The sequence below is a fragment of the Embiotoca jacksoni genome, unplaced genomic scaffold (genome assembly GCF_022577435.1).
Source record: "Embiotoca jacksoni isolate LCO1_2020_lvr unplaced genomic scaffold, fEmbJac1.0.p SCAF_11, whole genome shotgun sequence".
Lineage (NCBI taxonomy): Eukaryota > Metazoa > Chordata > Actinopteri > Embiotocidae > Embiotoca > Embiotoca jacksoni.
The window spans coordinates 3,788,925-3,806,241 of NW_027185241.1; the positions used below are offsets into that span (position 1 = coordinate 3,788,925).

General features: G+C 42.4%; 1 protein-coding gene across 4 annotated transcripts in view; it reads right to left on the reverse strand.

Annotated features, from left to right (window-relative positions):
- Positions 1-651: 651 nt before the first annotated feature.
- Positions 652-17,317, reverse strand: part of lipeb (lipase, hormone-sensitive b) — a 29,407-nt gene continuing 12,741 nt past the window's right edge. For all 4 annotated transcript variants that reach the window (XM_069142357.1, XM_069142356.1, XM_069142360.1 and 1 more), the window contains 9 exons: positions 15,978-16,123; positions 15,441-15,626; positions 14,408-14,560; positions 9,793-9,937; positions 8,435-8,662; positions 7,137-7,322; positions 5,895-6,076; positions 4,806-5,072; positions 652-3,985 (listed from right to left, as the gene is read on the reverse strand). In XM_069142357.1, the coding sequence (XP_068998458.1) occupies positions 3,581-3,985; positions 4,806-5,072; positions 5,895-6,076; positions 7,137-7,322; positions 8,435-8,662; positions 9,793-9,937; positions 14,408-14,560; positions 15,441-15,626; positions 15,978-16,123 (1,898 nt within the window). In that variant the 3' untranslated portion in view covers positions 652-3,580. The remainder of the gene's footprint in view (positions 3,986-4,805; positions 5,073-5,894; positions 6,077-7,136; positions 7,323-8,434; positions 8,663-9,792; positions 9,938-14,407; positions 14,561-15,440; positions 15,627-15,977; positions 16,124-17,317) is intronic.

The window sequence follows — 17,317 nt, forward strand, 5'->3', positions numbered from 1 at the left end:
TTGTTGCGGCACTACTTGCATAAGGAGTGCAGACAGGCTATGACACTGATTAGCACCTGCATTTTCAAAAATAACAGTTAACAGCAGATACTAAACAGCGAGGACAGAACATCCGTTACAAGACTCCAGCTGCAGTCTTTGGTTTTGCCTGAAACTTAAGCCAGATATCAAGAGTATTTATCATAAGGAAAGATTACCGGAGAAGTGCTTGAGGTCAGTTTAACACACTGGTGCATATGTATAAGAAGCAGGCTTCGAGGAATCCTATATCTTCTTGAAATCAAGTGTTACTACATGGGTCGGTATATTAGCTGTGCAGTCCGAGCTCGAGGTGATTCAAACATATTGCACAACAATAAACGGCATCACGACATTGTTGACGGAGGAGGCCGAGACTGTGAGAAGAAAAATGACGTGATGCTGGTGTCTAACTACATAACGAGCTCATGTTTGTAGCAGTATTGCAATTTGCGTTGCACTTCACTGAAACCAGCCTGGAGCAAAGAAAATCTCTGATGAAAAGCGCTTTCGAAGAGTAAAACTGGAGAGGTATCCTGCACAACTCGAGAGCTGCACACCTAAGGAAGCCGCACTGAAGCGCGGCATGGTCCCTCCCTCCCTCCCTCCCTCCTTCCTTCCCTCCCTCCCTCCCAACTCACTGGGTAGGTTTGTGATTTTAATGGTGCTCATTAACAAGCCAATCATCAATCTAGACGCTGTTTGAAGCAGCAATATTAATTAAAACAATACTGAACCAAATAGTTCAGCCTAAAATTGCAGGCAGCATACACATCAGAAGAATCCACAAACATGTCAGGAAGCGGAAAACCGAAGATAACACTGACCATCTCTGTAAAATCATTTGACCAAAACACCAGATGGGTTCTCTGGTCCATCACCTGCACTTAGGTGAGTCTCACGCATGGCGGGGCATCAAGGGTAACAGGCACGTGAAGGCCAACACACAGCATGTGGATGAATTTGACACAACTTTTACCTCACATAACTTACACACAAAAAACAAAAACAAAACAAAAGTGCTAATGATCAATCAACCCTGCTCCCCTTCATACGCAGTGGCGTTTTCAGTATTGATGAAGAGGAGTCAAGTCGATGTACAGCATGTCATAGAAGAAGAAAAAAAAAGAGGTTTTTACACCAACAGATAATAAAATACTTTGAATAGTCTCTCGACTGTAAAGTGCCTTTCCTTTATGTGAACACGTGACACAAACAAAAAGGGTGCGCCCACGTGTGAGCTGGTGTTTCCCCACACGTTACGGAGACTAGTGATCGTGTGAATGTGCACATGCAGACTGAGCCACAGACACAGGCACCGAGCAAAGAGAGATGCACAGACATGAAAACACTTCCGCTTAAAATGAACTAAAATCAACAGACCAACTACCACGAAAGTGCACAGTCAGCATAAACAGCGGCTGTAAAGCAAGTTCAACCTTCCGCCCAAAGTGAGTGTATAACTTTCTTCTTTTTCGTGGACCTGGTTCGCTCCATCAATCTGACTAAAAATATTGCGGTAAGTACTTCGAGCTGACAGAACTGAGTATGGTCTAATCCTCTAGCATGACTTTGCTGCTGAAAATCCTGCTCTTCTACAGGGGGAGGATTTTGCACTCAGAGCGTCAGCTAAATCCTATTCATCACACAGCATCCCTTTCCGCAAACCTGGCAACCCCCAACCCTGTTACCAGGCAAGGGCAGGACAGCACCGGCATTGTTGGCATCTATATTTAGTTGGACCCGATAGAGGGACTTGACCCTCTGAAGGACATTTTTTTGTGTACTTCAAAGTGCTTTGATGGCAACATGCTCAGAGGAGTGTCCTCGGGTTATCAAAAACAAAGTCAACCCCAAAAGTGACGGTGCGGGGGGGAGGGGGGCGACGACATCCGGACCACCTGCCACTTTTAGTTAGCCAAATACAAGTTGAGTGGCATTTATGCAGCACTTTTGCAATCGCTTTTCTTGGTGAGGCTCCTTCAGCTTTGCCTAAAAGCCTCTGATTTGTTAAAACAGGTTGTCAGGCCGGAAACCCCCTGACTAGAGAGAAGTGCCACTCTGACACGGTGCATACTGTGCGGAGGAGTAGTGAGCCCGGTGAGGAAGCGGGACAACCCGAGAGGAAATCAGTGCAGTGAAGTCTAAAATGTGTATCAATAGCTGAGAGCTGAGCTTTTTGCTGCTCCTCTGCGTCTTACTCCGTTTCTGCAGAAGGAGAATGTTGAGCATCTGTTTCCAATCCAAAAATAAATTAAAAAAAAAAAAAAAAAAAAAAAAAAATGTTACCTCCTTCAGACATTTGAGGGCTATGATTGTTCTTGAAAGACTTTGCAAAGATGGGGCCAAAGTGTTCTTGTACTCGTGTTCAAATTAACAAATCTCATTGCATCTCCACAAATCAATAAAGTGAAGTCTCCGTATTAGAAATATCAGCACTACAAAAAGCACAAGGCAACCTGCAGATGTGGCGCTGTGTCCCTGTGCAATATTCTACATTTCTTGTCTGATCAGTATATATATATTACTGAGAGTAGGACATGAGCGTAATTGGAAAGGCCAAGTATGTGAGAGCAGCAGTGGCAGAAGAAGCAGAGGTAAATATTGTGCACTTTTAAAAACGATGAATAAACTGAATACGATTATATTAATATAGTGTACAAATCAACAAACAAGATTGTCATGACTAAGCAAATTAAAAAAAACTGATCTAAATACCAAAAACTAATACTCCTGCATAAGATTATTAAAAACAGCAATGGAATCTCAAGATAGAAGTAGATCAGTTCCTCCAGTTTAGAGTCTTTCAGTCTGTTGTGTTTCAGTTTTGTAATTCTATTTGGGAGAAAGTCAACAGAGTTACTATCCACAAAGTGAGCTGTATTGACTGCCAAACTGGCATAATGGAGAACACAATGTGGAGTTATTAAGAGTGATTTAGAGTGGCTCCCTAAAGGACAAGTGGCCATTTTGATGGGGATGACTCTACACAGCAGCAATATATAGTGTTCCTACCACTATCTGATTAGGGCCTCAAATGACTGCCTCAGTCTGGATGAATCACCCATTCAGGCCTCGTCTCAAGAATATTGCGCGCTGCTTTATGTCCGAGCCTCCGCTGCCTAACGGCAACTCTGTTAAGTATGTGTGCTGCGTGTGTGGGTGAGTGCTGCTCTTTGATCCAAGTGGCTGCTAAATTATCATTTTATTCCAAACCATGGCTGTCTTTTGTGAGTGTGTTCGTTTTTTGTCTGCCAGATTTGCGTTGGAGCATAATGGTGCACAGACAAGTGGCAAGAATTGTCAAGCAGGGGAAGTTATAGTTCAGCCCTCCCCCTGTTTTGTTTTGTCTCTCGAACACCTCCTTTTTTTTTTTTTTTTTTTGTCTTTCAAACGCTGGGCAATCTCCTAGACGGCCCCACCTCCCACCCTTCTGTTTGTCAGGATGCTTTCTTCGTATCCCATTTAGGCGTTGCACTGCCTGCATTTTGTCTGGCTTTCATTTACTCTTTCTCCTTCCACTCTTCAGTGAACTACAGTCCCCTTTTTAAACTAACCTTATTTAAGCCCCGATGCCACCAGCATCAGTGTTATTCTGGGCTGCCACAGCAACTGAACCCTCCCCATCAGCAATTTTAGCCCCTCTCCCAACAGCCAGCTCTTCTTCCTCAACGGAGCCAACAAAGAGAGAACCAGTTTCCCCAGAGGAGGCCGTCACACCCCTATCGGTCCGTTCCAGCTTGCGGTGCTTGCGTGGCTCAGGGGGCGTGTCCTCCTCGGTGAAGACAGCGCGAATTCGCTCGGCACAGATGTTTGCAGCCTCCCTCGTCTCCTTGGAGAGGTGCGATAGGCTGAGGAAGCCATGGGGGAGGTCGTCCACCATGCACAGAGTGACAGGCTGGCCTATGCTCCTCAAACGCTTGGCAAACATCACAGAGTCATCCAGCATGGGGTCTAACGCACAAGCCTGAGAGGCAGGGAGAGAGAGGCAGGGGGGAGAGAGAGAGAGAGAGAGAGAGAGAGAGAGAGAGAGAGAGAAAGAGAAGTGACAGAAAGGGAAGAGGTTGCAATGGTGAAAAGCAAATTTGGATTGCCCTCAGACATGTCAAGAATCTTAATTAAGGGATGAAGCGAAGGAAGCCAAGCATCCCAGTCTCTTTTGTCCCTGCTGTCTTTACAACCTCACTTGCTCATTCAAGCCACTTTAAAATCAGCACCAGTTCCTTCATTTTCATATTAACAACCTTCTCAAAAGAGAAAGCAGGCTTCAACCATACCCATATCTCCCATCTCCCGTCATTCTGATATTTGTAAAACAGTGGACACCTCTTGTTTGTCTGTCTCCTAACATTTTGAGTCTGCTTTGTTTCCTATCTCCAACACCCTAGACAGTATATACTATATGTTCAGGGGGATTGTGTGATATGATTAAAAGCTCCAGCTGTGAGATCAACTTCAAAGACAGCAAGAAGTCTTCATATATTGGCCAGAAAAAAAATGTATAGTAAAATCTGTGAGAAATGGACAACGTCCACCTACTGATGACAGCTGCGTTTATGTTTAAAGCTCCAAACCTGCTTCTAATGGAGCTCATGGTTAAGACTGTTTTTGTCAGTCTACCTTTGCAATGGTCTACTCATGCTCTCTCATAGAGGATTATAGTCTGCTATAAAGTGTAGAGAGCTGCAACCACACACAGCAAAGTGCGTTATTGCATTGAATGACAGATCACCCACCAACCAGATTTGTGTGCGAACTAGTGTACTTAACTGTGCTTTTCCTCTTACCACTATATGCACAGGTGGCAGCACCTTCAGCATGCTGTCAGGGGCCAGCAGAGGTGAGCAGAAAGGATCCTTGACCACTGAGGAGCTCTGCACCTTAATCTCAGCCAGTTGCTCTGAGCGCAGTGGCTGAAACCCCAGTGGGAACTCACTGGGGTGCTCCAGCTCCGATCCCTCCCCTCCAGCAGGGGGAGGTATGGCCACTGAAGACAGGTTGCTGGATACGGAAGGATCTCCATCCTGGGAGAGGAAGAAACTCACATCTTCTGGCTACATAAGAGAAGAGAAATTATTCAGGTGAGGTCAGACAAAATTGAGTAGTCAAGGGGAAGGGCAATATCAATGAAATGATATAGACTTCAAAGATTTTACAAGCAACGCGTGTAATATATATACACACATACACATACACACGCATACAAACACGCCACTTTGTCCTTGTGAAAACCTTGGCGGAGTGCCTGAGTCTTAGCTGAACAATCCCCATTTCAAGGAGGAAAAGCATATTTAATATCTTACATCACCTCTGCTTGCTATTTTTCCCCGATCCAGCCACTAATCCAGCCTGCCAGCGAGAAAATACATGCAGGGATAATCTGCAACACTTTGCCAGTATCCGCACAACCAAAAAGTTTTGATCTTCTGTCAGCATTTTATAGCCAAAACTGTTTGTGAGGGGATGGGTGACATAATCTCATCTGAGTCAAAGTGAAACGCGCACATCACTGCAAGGTAGACAGCATTGTATGGTACGGCGCCAGAATTTCACCATGCTCCAAAAATGTTGAACTCCTAAAAGACTTCAACTGTTTGCCAAATCCTTTTAAACACGCGCTGTATGAAAGCAAAGATCACCTGATCATTTACAAGGGGCGAGTGGGATTTCTCCTCACTGTAATTGTGCTACAATCACCAGCACATTACATACCCTACTACAATGACAGGTTCAATTCCCACTACAATCCCCACTAACACTATAGTGTTCTTAGAAGCAACAGCTCTCGGCTGTTTAATACCCTTAACTTCTTCTGGATAAGAGTGTCAGCTGCGAGCAAGCTAATCTCAATGTAAACATGTTGAAGCGTGACGTACAGAGCGCTCAGAGAGCAGTGGTGCACTGTGGGGAATGTAATTGTTGTGGGATCCCAAGTCCTGGTAAGTGTGGCTCTTCACGGATAACTTCCTGCTGGGGAACTCTGAGGACTCTGTGGCTACAGGAGGGTCAGCGTGAGGAGAGGAAATGGACGCCTCGGAGATGCTCTTCCTCACACGGTCTAGGAAACAAGAGTGGAAATAGATTGATGCACGAGACAAAAATGATTAAATTAAATTCCTGAAAAAAATGACCATTAACCACACAAAGTCTATGGCGAATTAAGGACAAAGATAGCACTTTAATTTACATGGGGTCAACAGCAGTTGGAGGACACGCACACACACAAAAAAAAAGTGACATTAGCACATGATCACTTTCACTTATTCTTGTTTCCACTTATCATACGTCCTCTAGTTGACAGCCAACAGTTAAAAGCCGAAAATGTAAATTGGGATATATATCCTATCCGGCAGAAGAGGAGAAGTAGGTGGAGGAAATTCAAAAACTGCTGTCATGGTGATATCATGTATCCGCCCTGAGCTGTCAAAACACAGCTGTAAGAGTCATCATGGCTGGTCTCCTCACAAAGCGCTACCGATCTTCTATCTCTTTAATAACAAACCTTCTCGGCACCATGATGACCTTTTAATAATGTACACCCACCAATGACACACTCGTTAGATTGGGCTTTGCAGCTGTGCCGGTGTCACCTAGCTAAGGGGACGCCAGGGAAATTATAAGCCGCCACCAGATTTACAGTGGCTACAATTAACAATTACTGTCACAGCCCTGCTGCTTCAAAGAGGTGAATGGATATAAATGGGGCTACAGAAGTGTTACGTAACAAGGTGGGGTAAAGCAATAATTAGTTAATTGGATCCTCAATAACAGGCATCCATGTCAGGGACCTCCTCCGCATGTGGTGTAAATGAACTTTGGAGGAGTTGATGTTGTCGGACTCAAAACACTTACATAAATGGACTTAATGAACACAGTGAAAAAGAGAGAGAGAGAGAATGAGAGAGAGAGAGAGAGAGAGAGAGAGAGAGCTGTACTTTCAGCAGGGATATGAACAAAGACACAAGCAGATTGCATCCATACAAGACTTTAAACCCCAAAACAGATTCATGCCACCCACATCTCATCTAATGTTCCCACCTGACTACACACACACACACACACACACACACACACACACACACACACACACACACACAAAATCACAATTGCTGGTATACCAGTGGTTTCCGCCGGCGCCTGTGCAGCTGTGCTGGGGGAGGCGGAGGCTCTGTTGGAATCCAGCAGAGAGTGGATCCAGTTGGAGGCTCCCTGTCGGATATCTTGCAGCAGCAGTGTGGTGTCTCTCCTCACCAGGCTCAGTGTGCTCACCTTCTCTACCTCCTTCTTGGTCTGCTGGTCATCGCCTGCAGAAGGAGACATAGAGGAAGGGTTACGGAGGGAAAAATAGATGTACCAAAAAGAGATGACAATGTTTTTAGTTTTCCTCAGCAAGCACAAATGAGTAACAACAGAGGAGATGGGAAAGCAATAATAGAAAAGGCAAAATAGTCATGGAAAGAGAACCACTGGCAGAGTGGGCTCAATACTGCCACACAGCTATTTGTATTACAGACAGCAATGTGATGACAATAGGAGGGACTGGAAAATGATTAGTGTTTTAGTTCAGTTATTGAAAGGAGACACAGCATAGGCAATATCTTTGTGTCAGTATTTGGTATTGTTGGACAATTCTTGCAGTCCTCCCTCTGTGCAACAACAATTCATAAAAAGACATGCAAGAGTTTCTCCAGCTTTTTACAAAAGTTATCGGATAAACCGAGTTGCTGTTAAGAAGTTTTGCCAGACATGACCCAGCTATACCTTAAAATAGAACAAATGTTTTGGAAAACATTTTTGTTTCTCAAACGTTTAGCACTACTGTGATATACATAATTAGATTCAATGCTGGTTTTGTCATCTGTAGAGACTACAACATTTTGTCTACTATACACATTGTGCACAATTGAGACAACAATGACACCCAAAGTAATCAGTGTTATGACGAACATGATACTGTCCTAAAACTAAAAGGTAGGTAGAGAGAGGTACAGTGAAGAAACTAGCTGATTAACTGATTAGTCAACAGAAGATCCATCCTTGCAGGTGCTTTGTTTTAACGTGGGTCAGATTTCAAGATATTTTTATCGAGTAAATCATCGTGTTAGTTAATCAAATTGGAAAGTATAGATTATTTGATAATGGAAACAGTTGTTCTTGCCCTGGAAATAAATCAACATCTTAATTAAAAAAATGTAATCATTAACACAACACAAGTGGTTGTGACCGTCATTACTGCCACACCATTATGTTAACATAACATATGATGTGAAGATGCAGATAGCAGAGACCTGCAGGCATGCTTGAATTAAAGACAATCAGGAAAATAGATCTAAGCTCAATTCTCTACTCCACCAGACAAAAACACAATCTTAACTAGATTTCTTTTAAGAATACACACACACACACACACACCTACCTGCATAGGCACTCAAACACCTGGAGAGCACACTGAGCGGCAGCAGGGGATCCATAAGTGTGAGCAGACGGGAGGGCGATGCGTAGGCCAACAGCAGGGTAGCCGGATAGACTGCCACGATGCCATCTGGCATTCGCACGCCAAAGACACCAGCCCGCATCGATATCGTCAAACACAAGTTGCCTCCTGCGCTGTCGCCGGCCAGACACACTTTCTCTCCAGTCCAACCTGACGAGATCAAAATGGAACAGTGATGATACAGGTGCGGAAAAGGGAAGGGGGTGAAGCAAAATGAATTCAAAGGGAAAGTTTGTTTTTTTTAAATCGCAAAAATGGAGCAAAAAAATAAAAGGAGACAAGAACAAAAAAACACCAAAAAAAAACTACACCCTCTTCCAAAACTGCGAAATCAACTGAGGTGCATAAATGCCGTGGGACAGAAGTAGGAGAATCTTTTCCATTCCACTATACTGATAATATGTACAGTAGCTGCTATGAAAGGATGTTCTCTCCCTGTATGCTTCACAGCCGCGATATTATCTTCTTGTACTACAACACTGTCAATTTGACAAGGCGTGCTTCAGTGGACGGATGTACCCCGAATCGACCAGATGTCTTCCATTTTCTGTACTGAGCATCACAATTTGTGTGATATTGCAGAACAGCGAGTAAAGTGCAGGAAGCATGCAGCATGATCACTTTCAAAGTGATAAATGAATCCTCTCAGGGGGTACAGGGAGTTGGTGAACGCAGTTGAGGATTTACGGGAGCACACCATACAGAAACCGAAGCAGGTGAGTTTTATCCCTTCATGGCGCCTGCTCATTAATTCTAATAACTTTCTCCTCTTTTATCTGCCTAAAGTATATATTATATATACCATTATTACAGCACACAAAGGATTTAACGTATTGAGACCCCTTCACTTGTTGCACACTTAAATTTATTGTAGATTTCATTTTAAAGCAATAAAATCAGTCAGTCAATCCCCTTTAAATAACCAAAAATGACAAAGTGACAATGTTTTTGCAAATGTATTACATCTATCTATGGGATAGTTAAAGCAAACAAGATTTTTTTTGGAAACAATGTATTTTAGTTTAGATTTTGTATAAATGTGAAAAAAAAAATTGCTTACATTGTGGTTTACGGAGTATTATGTGATGGGAAATAATGGTGATTTTATAAACTTAAAATGAAACCTACAACACAATTAAGAGTTTAAAACGTGAGAGGGTCTGAGTGCTTGGTGAAGCTGCTGTATACTATTCCCTTGACATGAACAGTAAACACAAAATGTAGAGGGGAGATCAAAAGCCAGCACTCCAGTAGTTTACAATACTGTGTGAAGTGTGTACCTAGTAGGTGGTGGTTTCTCAGAGCCCAGCAGTAGGCGTAGAAACACTCCTCCAGGGCCCTAGGGAAGGGGGCCTCAGGGGCCAGAGAGTAGTCCACTGACAGGACGGGGACACCGAGCTCCTGGGACCAACTCTTCAGATAGGGCTGCACAAGACAGAAGACAAGGATATGGTGGGGTGACTTTGTGAATGGAGAAACACTCAGTGAGTGTATAATATGTTGTTAAATCTATGAGAAATAGCACAGAAGCAGGGAAATAGAAAGCAGAAGAAACGTGGGAGAAAGGTATGTGGGGGTGAACACGAGGATAAAAAGTTATGAAAATGATGTGTCCCTCTGATGTCATCCGTCCGCTTTCTGGCTTACTGTCTAGACAAAAGGAGAATGAGCGCTGCCCTCACAGTCACCTCCATTTCCTTTCTTCTCATATCGTAATAGCAAAAGTGCCCACATGCCCTATTTTGCAGAGTATGAATAAAGAAGACAAAGATGAGTGGGCGGTGTAGCTTTACAGAGGCAGTCCATAAAAACAAACCCACTGTCAGAATGCAGCATGTTTCTGTTGTTATTGTTCCTACAGTCAGGTTAAATATGTACAGCGCTAATTCAGTGACCTTGAAATGTGAGAAAGGCATCTAAAGTTTCTGTGAAAATATTCTTCCCACAAAGCATTCGAATTTCCTCCTCCCCCAACACCTTTTTGACTTGTCGTGACTGGGCTGGCGGTGAAAGCGACCGATCTCGATTCACAACGGCAGGAGAAGCGCAGTGTGTACATGTTTGCATGTCGCCTCCACGAACAGGGATTCAGTATGAAAAACGGAAACAGCAGTCAGCCGGGCTGTCTTCAGTCCTGCCTGTCGCAATAAATCTTAGAGTGAGTCCACTGACAAGTGAGTGTGCATGCAGTTCAAGCACCATTCAGGTCAGGCAGTGCGGGTTCGTGTGAATAAGGTAGGTAGGTGTGTGTGTGTGTGTGTGTGTGTGTGTGTGTGTGTGTGTGTGTGTGTGTGTGTGTGCGCAACTGAGTTCGGAGAGCAGCCAATGAGAGTGAACCTCTACCGTGTAACATTTGACGTATGTGGTCTGTGACCACGTTACTAAATACACAGATGTCAGTACATTAGCAGTGGGCAATATGGCTGTAAATTAATAACACCATATTTCAGTGAAAACTATATTTCTGATATGACAAGATAGAGAAAAAAAAATTATTATCAATTTGCAGAACATACAATAACAACGAAATGTTATACTTTCATCAGCATAAATGTAAAAGTTTGCCTTCAGTTATTCAGTAAAATCTAAATGATCTTTTGTAACCAAATAACTTCAAACTAACTCATCCACCATGCAGCTGCTTTCAGTCGTGCCTGTTGTTGCTGTTTATAAGTTACACACCTAACATGTGTTTTACCATTGTGATTTATCACGTAAAAATGATCATGATATTATCATGAACGATACGGCAAACCCCTACAGTACTTCCATTCCTGTGATCTCGGCTTCATTGTGTAATGAGACCATCACAGACTCCTGTGACTGAGGTAGAACTCTTTATTTCACCCAGAGGACAGGAGAGACAGGATCAAGAGGAGAATAAAGGAGCCGAGGTGATAAAGAGGACAACGCTGGCCGACACCATTAGGGAAATTTCCTTTTTCCGTTTTTCTATTCTTTCCGTCTCGGCCTTACCTGAGGGATGAAGAGAGCACAGAGCACCCAGAAAAAGTAAGGAGGAGGCAAGTATGTGGTAGCCTGGTTTCACTTCAGCCTTAGATTTCTTCGCTGTCATTATAGTCACCCTGTTCACATTAAGGTTTACGCAGTTGCTTTAAATGGCGGACCAATCGGCAACTAGTGTCGGTGGTTAAGTGCGATGACATGGAAGTCAAGCCTTTCTTTTTCTAAACATAGTTGCAGCAGTGGTAGAGTTTTGTCTGGTTTTAGTACTTGTGCGCTTGTCAGTGCTAATTGGGTAAAGGTTGCTCCCAAAGTTTCAAATCTAACCTGAAATCTACGCTTAGTAGGACTGGAAACATTTCCCTATGGAGCCAGGACCACATATTCATGCAGTGAATTTGGTTCTGGTAACACCAGGCTAAGTATGTGGTGCCCAAACATAGCAAATAAGGAGTTGTTAAAAAAAAAAAAAAAAAAAAGGACACTAAGTGAACAAAAAGGATTTCGTGAGATATTAGAGAGATTGAGGGGGAGGATGCAAGGGAAAAAAAAATAAAGAAGAAGAACCCAGAACAAGAAAAGAGAAGGATAGTCTGACAAGTCTTCCATTAGTGCCCGGGGTAATCTCTCTCTGCGGGGTTGTACAGTTCTCCATTAATTCAACATGACAGCCCTGCTCACCCCTTCTCTGATTGCTCCCTCTCATCCTCTGGTTACTATGCAGCTGCAGATCAAGGATGCCCATGTCCTTTGCAATTTCACAGAGCCCTGTGTTGCAGCTGCTATAAGTAGCTTGATGCCACATAAAAACTACACACAGCCACAGATGACCACATCAGCAGCCGGGGCACAAACCATGTGAGAAATAACATTTCTCACTTTATATTGAGATCAGCTACGCAGGTCGAACGTGAGCTCATTTTGCTACTATTTCATGTACTGTCACTTGTGTTGACAAGATTTATTTCAAGTGTTTTACAGAGTAAAAATAATAAGATAGACCAGACGCAGTTTCCAAGACACAAGGCCAACGCTGCTGTTTCATTTTCTGTTCCTGTGATCTATGAATTAAATCTGGGACACGGACTCCTCTTCTACAAAGTAAAAAGAGGAGTGAGCCTGAAGTAATTGACAGAAAGCAATAATTTATATGACACTCCAGAGAAAGCTTTGCATGCACTTTAACAGTATGGAAAGCATGGAGTGAGGTCAAAGTGTCTTCTTAAGTTTTCAGGGAATAATTAGGAAACCAATTAACTTAACGGCTCATTACATGTCACACTACTGACAGTTAAAAGACTCAGACCGGTAACCCTTCTGCTCCTCTGTTGTCAACTAGTGTCCGTCTCATCAAAACGTTAATTAGCTGGGGCTCAATTACAATTAGTCTAAGCAAACACTATTGAACGGATGAAAAGGTGAACTTAGCTGGATGATCGCTTTGGTGATGCCGACTCAAATCCCAGAAAAACAACACCTGAGCCAAGTGTCTAGTGGTGGAGGTGTACTGTTGTTATTTTGATATGTAGGTGCCAGATAACATATTACACCACCTTTTACTACATTTTGACCAGCTGCTGCATTATGAATATCACAAATAGGTCAACGCGACGACGTACAGATGCGAGTCTAAATATTTGATGATATAAAAGTGGATACAGTCCCGTCAGCTTTTCTTGCAAAAATGTATACTTAAATGCAAGAGATGTACGTGTCCGTATGTCAGTACGTATGCTCGCTTGTTTGTCCCTCGTATATCTCGACAGCCATTCGTCCCATCTGCTTAAAACTCTTGAGGGTGTTGCGAGTGACCCGAAGTTGTACACTGGTGATTTTGGTGCAATTTACACACTTGATATATTCAATATTATCAACAATATCAAATGTGTATTTTTCATAAAATGGACTGAGCTTCGCCAGAGAGAGTCGCAGTGGACTTCTCCCCCGACAGGATCGGCTGGGCTTGGTTCGAATATACTCGCTTTTTTTTTTTTTTGGTTGGCCATTGCCCGTGGATGGTACGTAGGAACTGCTACTGTTTTAGTATCACCTCTCTCGGATTTCCAAGAGAGCTGAACGTTAACATGAAAACACTGCAGACAACGAGCTTCCACAGTACGACGGCCACTGTCTCTCTTTAGAGATGCAGACTCCCGGAAGTGGCCTGTCCTTCCTTCATTGGAGCAGTTTATTGCACAGGTAGACAGTTGTCCATTAATATTAAACATGTTTAATATTAATGAACTTTAAAATGGCGATAGGCGCTCAGATATTTTGTGTGGAGAACTTAGATTAAGCTTCAAGCCTATCTATCTACTCAATCTTTGTTTGCTGACTCATGAAAAAAATATATTTTGATATCAAAGTAATATTAGGTGTGGTGGAAGAAGTATTCTAATCCTTTACTTTAGTAAAAAGTAGTAATAGCACACTGAAATTACTCCACTACTAATAAAAGTCCTGATTTCAAAACCTTACTCAATATGTAAGTATTATCAGCAAAATGTACTCAAATTATGAAAAGTAAAAGTACACACTGTGCAGTAAAATAATCCCCATCAGTGTTTACTGTTATATAATGTATCAAGGTTAATGTTACTGCTGTATTATTGTGTACGTTGCATTTTACTAATGTAGATGTTTAAGGTTTGACTAATTTTAAAAACTGTATGCTCAGGTAGTTTACTATAAAAAAAATTTTTTTAAAAATCATCACATATTGATCTTGGTGCTGTCCTGTGAGAACCATGTACATAAGTAAATGTGCTTCCACCACTGGTTATATTAAATATAAAATTATATTTTCACAGTTAAGTGACATTTAACTTACATGACCAACTCTAAAAAAATACATTTGACAACTTTTCCAGTTAAAGTGAAAGAAAAGACGTAGTGAATGTGAGCTGGATCAAAAGGAGAGCATTGTCTTACCTCATGGGACTTGGAGGTCTGGGCCACAAAGCCTCCCCCATGGAAGTGGATGAGGATGTAGGGAGAGGCAGGGAGGCGCTTGGTCTTCATCCCGAGTGACAGAGAGATAGCACCCCCCTCAGAGCGGCAAAGAGATAGCAGAGTTTCACTGTCCTAAAGAGGGAGACAGAAAGGTATTAGGAAGATGAAAAACTCTGAAGATTAAGTAATAGAACATTTATCAAGATCTCCAGTTTACATCTAAAATTCACATGATGTCTGATCATGACGTTTTCCTCACTCTGGTGAAGACTGAAAACAAAGCCTCTTTTCATTGTTGATATATTTTATTGCTAGTTTAGCAACGGGGCTCCAATGAGAGAGGGATTAACTAGTTGTTCCGCAGTAATTTGCAGCCAACCATTCCTTTGCCTTTAGGAAGGCACACTCATTTCTATTCATTAACAGAAACAAGGGGGGGGGGGGGGACTAAACAATAGGGTTTCAGCAAATGCTGGCTTAGACTCGGCGACATTAAAAAGGATACTGTTGTTTTACTGGAGCATGATCAGTGGCTGAAATAGTTTGCTGACAGCATATCTGCTTAAGTACCAGGCTACAAAGACGGCAGGAAAACAAGCTCAGATGGAGACGGAGTCTCCCAAGAGAATTAGGGAAGCACAGTTGAAAAGTAAAACTTTAAAACGTAAAAAAAACTAAAACAAGAGTGATAACTATGACAGAAATAAAGAGGGGAAAATAATAAAGGGGATTAAGCTGATGATTCGCAGCTCTCATTTACTCAAGCCACTAAGAGAAATACCAGATATGCAATTAAATATTGCTGAAGTGAATATGTTAAGAATGCATATGGCTTATATGTGAAAGGTGGTTTAAAGAAAGGGAAACGGTCATAAACTAGGTCAGACAACAATTACTCAAAGGAAGTGACAAGTAAGCAGCAAATACAAGTGCTGGAATATTAATTTATGAAGCTTTTTATTGAATTTTCAAGCACGCCATTACAGTGTGAAGTGAATAACGACGTAAGTACCTGTCCTTCACGCAAGTCATAAGAGATGAGTCTCATCTGAACAGGAGCATTGCCAATGTGCGCTGATGGAGGAGGTATGGTTACAGAGGCTTGGTGGTTGGCCGCCAGGGGAAGGTCGAAGGGCACGGAGGGCACAGAAAGAGCTCGGTTCACCTTAACTTGCGTGGATGTCATACTGGCGAGACTCTGGAGGAAAAAGAAATGCACAGAGAGAGCGAAAAAAAGATAAAGATGTGGACATATAAGGAAGATGAAATTGAGACAAAGCCCGAAGGTTCCAGAGAGAGTCAGGTCACAGGAGAGAAAGACAAACTGGATGAATAAATCATGAACCCTATTGAATAAATTGAATTCCCCTCTATTATTACTAATGGCCTTAAGGCCAAAATGCATAATGATTAAAAGTCACTTTTACCAGAGAAAAGCAATACCCTTGATAACGCTTTAAGATTAAAAAACAGGGCAGCGCGCACTGGTAGATGTCTGAGAACATGGTTGTCCGTAAATGTAACAAGAAGTATTTAACAGTCCACTCACAGACAGGATCTCAGTCTCAGTGATGTTCCAGTAGGTCTTCCAGAAATGGACATCCAGGTTCTGGGTGATACGTTCATATTCTGCCCCTCTCAACTCTGGGTCGATGGCATACTTCCCCGAGGTAAAGAAAGACCTGGCTGCAACACCTGGGACAGGGAGGAAGGTGGACATAATGAGAAGGGTATCTATAATGGGGAGGACACACCAGAGACAGTAATGCAAGAAAGAAAACTGAAGTAGAGTTACAAGACAAGAGGAATGTGTATGAAGTGAAATGGAAATAAAACCTGAGTGGCAAAGACAAAAGCTCAAAATTCTAGGTGTGAGAACAAAGATTTCACAGCAACAGAAAACAGCAACAATCAGTGCAGGAAGGAATGAACATTAAAGCTGCATTAAGCGACTGCGCGCTAGCAGATAACACAAAATTAGAAAACAGCTTAACAGAAGAGGCAAAATAAAGGAAGGTGAAAGGACGGAAGTAAAGAGAAAAGAATGGATGGGAAATTAGTACGATAACACAGCAAACCTCCAAGATGTGGCTACAACTGAGAACCATCGTCAAACTCAACAGGTTGAATTGTCGTTTAGATGCTCATAGGACTATAATCTTGGTTGCTACAGGTGTAGTTTTAGGTTTACTTTGCTTGAGCAAAACAGAAGTGTTCCGCTCTACTAAAATTCTACCCTGCTTTCAATGTTGCATTAACCGTAGACATATAAACATAGGCAGACGCCGCATGGGTCACTTCCACACGTTGCTGCGATACGTCAATGCGATATGGCAATGCGGCCATATTGGTCCGGGCAAGACCGGGCCGTCATCACATACAAGTGAACGGGGGAGCTGAAGTTTTCCAGATAAAAAAACAACAACATTATAACGTTTCCAATTCCCAACCGCTTTCAATTAGTTGTATTTATTTCAATGTTTATATCAATGTGGAGTTCAAAATAAGGTTTTCCCTCCAGTTGCTTAGAATCTTGAGTTATACTATAATCTCAAGTAGACACTCTAGAGAGGAGTGTGTATTAACATTAGGCTCACATGAAGTGATTTACTTATACGGTGGAAAAGATTCATTGTCATAAGGATTGTAAAAACTCTGATTACGAGAACTCCGATAAGTCGGTCTGATGTCACTTGACATTGCAGCGTTTGTGGTGAAAGCAAAAATAGGTCATTCTATGGTTAATTTAGGTCAAACTAATTAGAGCAGGGTGTTGTGCTGTTAAACAATACTAATTACTATATTGACGGACAACGTACAGTTGTGTTAACAGCCCTCCCACACGCCCGTTACTTTGTTGCCGTTAGTTTGCTGGCTGTTTTAAACATT